Source organism: Poecilia latipinna, unplaced genomic scaffold, assembly GCF_001443285.1.
Source record: "Poecilia latipinna isolate Pla-1442-1.1 unplaced genomic scaffold, P_latipinna-1.0 Scaffold6763, whole genome shotgun sequence".
Taxonomy (NCBI): Eukaryota; Metazoa; Chordata; class Actinopteri; order Cyprinodontiformes; family Poeciliidae; genus Poecilia; species Poecilia latipinna.
Window position 1 is genome coordinate 1 of NW_015119379.1, and position 3477 is coordinate 3477.

Below are 3477 nucleotides of genomic sequence, written 5' to 3' on the forward strand. Positions count from 1 at the left end.
ATGATTAAAACTCTTTGTCTAACATTTCAGTGCTCTGATAAGCTCTTGAAAGAACACTCCTTACCTGAAAAGAAGTATATTTTTGTGGTCTGAACATCCTCAAAGGCAGAGTCAATGACAGCAGGTAGAGCTGGCCAACTCTGAGAAATGGAAAATGGTCCCTTTCGACCTCTGTCTGTCTTGCTTGATACCTTCCAGAAATACCTGTCAACCAGAAATGCAAGATTAGCACCTCAATAGGTTATGTTTCTAGAGCATAAGTAGAACTAGCTATTTGCTTACCCATCTTTGAAGAAATGCAGATGTTTCTGAATCACAGTGATGGTGTCAAACTTGAGCATCTTGCAGGGGTCTTTGGTGGGATCTACAATTGGTGACGCTATCACGACAGATGAACTAGTCGGATTAGGTATTACTGTGGCGTTGAGAGTAGGACCAGGGCCTGTTTTATTTCCTGCAAAATATGGGAATGTTCTTTAAGGCAAAGTTTTCATGAGTTTGACGAGATTTATTGTGAAAGAGTACTGGGTTGTCAGCTCACCGTAGAGGAACTGAATACCATCAATGTCGTCCTGATCCAGGGAGAAATCCTCCACATAGCTGTACTGAGGGTACATGAGAGCGTTTCTAACGTTGGAGTGATCCAAACCCAGGCCGTGTCCGAACTCATGGGCAGCCATCAGGAACAGGCTATAACCTGGAAGATAGCCAGTTAGAAATTTCATAAATCTCATAAAATGATAAATGCAGAACAAATTCTTGCATTCGTGTCGCTCACCCAGGTCAGGACATAAACCCAATTTCTTGTCTCTATCATAGTTGTCAGTGGTGGCACACCACAATTTTAAGTCTGTCCTCTCCTCTCTAGTACATGAGTAGTATAACATCCCCCGAAATACAAAAGGAAAGTGGCAGGGATCTCCATCTGAGCTTGTCACATTTACGGTAGTATCTGGACAAAAAGAGACAAAATAACTGTGGTTAAACAAAAGAACAAGCCACTGTGGCAGGACTTTCACACCTTGTGTTTTCTGTTACCCACCACGGTTGGGACAGAAGCCAAATCTATCGTGTCTATCATAGCTGTCAGTGGTGGCACACCACAATTTGCCATCTGTCCTCCCCTCACTGGTACATGAGTGGTATTCCCTGCCTTGGAACACAAAAGGAAAGTGGCAGGCATCTCCCTCCGAGGTTCCTCCAATTACAGCAGTGTCTGGACAAACAGACAAAATAACTGTGGTTAAACAAAGCAACAAGCCACTGTGGCAGGACTTTCACGCCTTGTGTTTTCTGTTACCCACCACGTTTGGGACAGATGCCATATATCCCGTCTGTGTCATAGTTGCTAGTGGTGGCACACCAGCGTTTTCCGTCGGTGCGACCGTCGGTGGTGCAGTACTTATACATCCTACCCTGGAAGATGAAGGGGTAGACACAGGGGGCTCCATTCGCGTTTCCGTCAAATGTGAACAAGACTGTGAGGATTACAGTTGAAAATGTCATTGGATGAGTTCCAGTTTTCCTTCACAAGCTCATAAACATAATTTATAACTTCAGGCTTGTCATTTTTGTCATGCTTACGTTCAGTTGGGCAGAGGCCGTATTTCTTGTCTGTGTCGTAGTTGGCTGTGGTTGCACACCAGGGTATGCTGTTGTTTACGCCTTCAGTGATGCAGGTGGTGTACAATCTCCCATGGAAAGTGAATGGGAAGTGACATACGGCACCTCCCGCATTGCCAGAGTAAGTCTTCACCACTGAGAAGACAGATTGGATTGTGTGTTAAAGGAAATCTGTCCAAAGAACACCAGAGGAAGGAGGAAGGTAGAAGCACGTGATTTCTGAGGTGTAGTTACCATTTCCTTTTCCCAGAGTCCAGTATTCATCATTGTCAAAGTGGGCGTCCACAGTAAAATTCATACCTGGAAGAAAGGTGTGAGCTAGAGTGGCACCCTTACCATCAAAGGGAAATCCATCCCCGTGGTCTAAAGAGAACATGAAGCACCTCATCAATGTTTGATTTTTAGAATTCAGCTTCTTAATTTGTTAGAGTGCAAATGTTTGACTTAGAAATGTAAAAACGAGCACATACCACCTGTTTCAAAGGAGATCATGATGTCTGCTTCGCCTTGAAAAAGGCGGGTAAATGTCAGAGGAGTGACATCACTCCACACCCTGAATGCTCTTGCAAAGACATCATCAGTCACAGTGCTTTCCATGTCAAGAGAATAGTTCAGGATCCTGAAGACACAGTGAACTCAAAATGACTATCAGATCTAGTCTGATGAAAATTTATCAACACTTTTAGTCCAGGTCGGTACCAAAACGCTGTTCGTCAACGTCCTCGGATGTCCAGTCAAGGGATCCAGGTCACGGCACCAAATTGTTATGAAAAAAAGTATTACCTAACACTATTCAGGTGAAATCACTCAATCAGGTTTATTCATATATTGTGCACAATACAGAGAGTTTGTGGGACAATCAATAATGAAGCAGTTCCGGATGGAAAGCTCTGCCAGGCAGAGTCAACACAAGTTTTATATCAAGGATAAGGAATTCAAAACAAATGGGTGAGACAGTCTGGTTCTCATGCAGCTGTGGGAAACAACTTCCAACCTTGTACACGTAACCCATGTAACATGTAGTTATTTTGGTGAGAGTTCACAAGCATTTCATATAACAGATTTTAACTTATAGTAATTTTCCACCACAAGCTACAAGAGAGAGTCTTCTGAAACTATAGTTGTGTGTGTAGCAAAACATGTCATGATATAATTTGCTTCTGATTTTAGGCTGTGAAATGGTTTTTATTAAAGATGTAACCTACCAAGGCAAAAACATTTCTGGTGAAATCGCACGAGGCACAGGGTAGTATGTCAGTTTTTATTTTTCTCTTGATTTGCATGTTTTCCAGCAATTTAAGTTATCATTATTTAAACTTCTCTTTGCATGCCGTAGCATTAACCAATGCCATCTGAACATCTATGATTTTTTCTTTGTATAAAGTGCTATTTAAAAAAAAAATCTGAAACTCTGCCTTAAAAACCAATTTATTAACAAGCAAAAGTTTTTTTTATATTACAAGGACATATTTGGTAGAATAAACAATCTCACTCTGTAATCATTAATGTAATGACACATAGTATTTCTTCCTTCCACTCACCTGTATGTAATATTGTTATGGTCCCATTTGTGTATCCCGCCAGCTACGAGGTAATTGGCCACATCAGGAACACCACAGCGAGGTCGCTTCATGGCATTCAGTGTCGGCTTGTCCAGTTTTCCAGTCTCCTTCAGACCCATCTGTCTCTGCATCATCTTCAGAGCCTTTCCTATGGACACCTTGGACTTGAAGTCACCGTGCTGCTCCGTCCCCATGTAACCAAACTTTTTCAGATAACTCTGTCAAACAAGACAAAACACACCAGAGCTCAGCCAAACACTCCCATTCTCAATTTGTGTAATGTCACACATTT

General features: G+C 42.1%; 1 protein-coding gene across 1 annotated transcript; it reads right to left on the reverse strand.

The window, feature by feature from the left end:
- Window positions 1-26: 26 nt before the first annotated feature.
- Window positions 27-3403, reverse strand: LOC106944060 (matrix metalloproteinase-9-like; the record flags this gene model as incomplete). Its single annotated transcript, XM_015027323.1, has 9 exons — window positions 27-204; window positions 283-454; window positions 542-697; window positions 1043-1216; window positions 1305-1478; window positions 1585-1758; window positions 1858-1986; window positions 2094-2242; window positions 3165-3403. Coding segments are annotated over 9 exons (1545 nt in total), but the record flags the coding sequence as incomplete, so codon positions are not given.
- Between the last annotated feature and the right edge of the window lie 74 nt (window positions 3404-3477).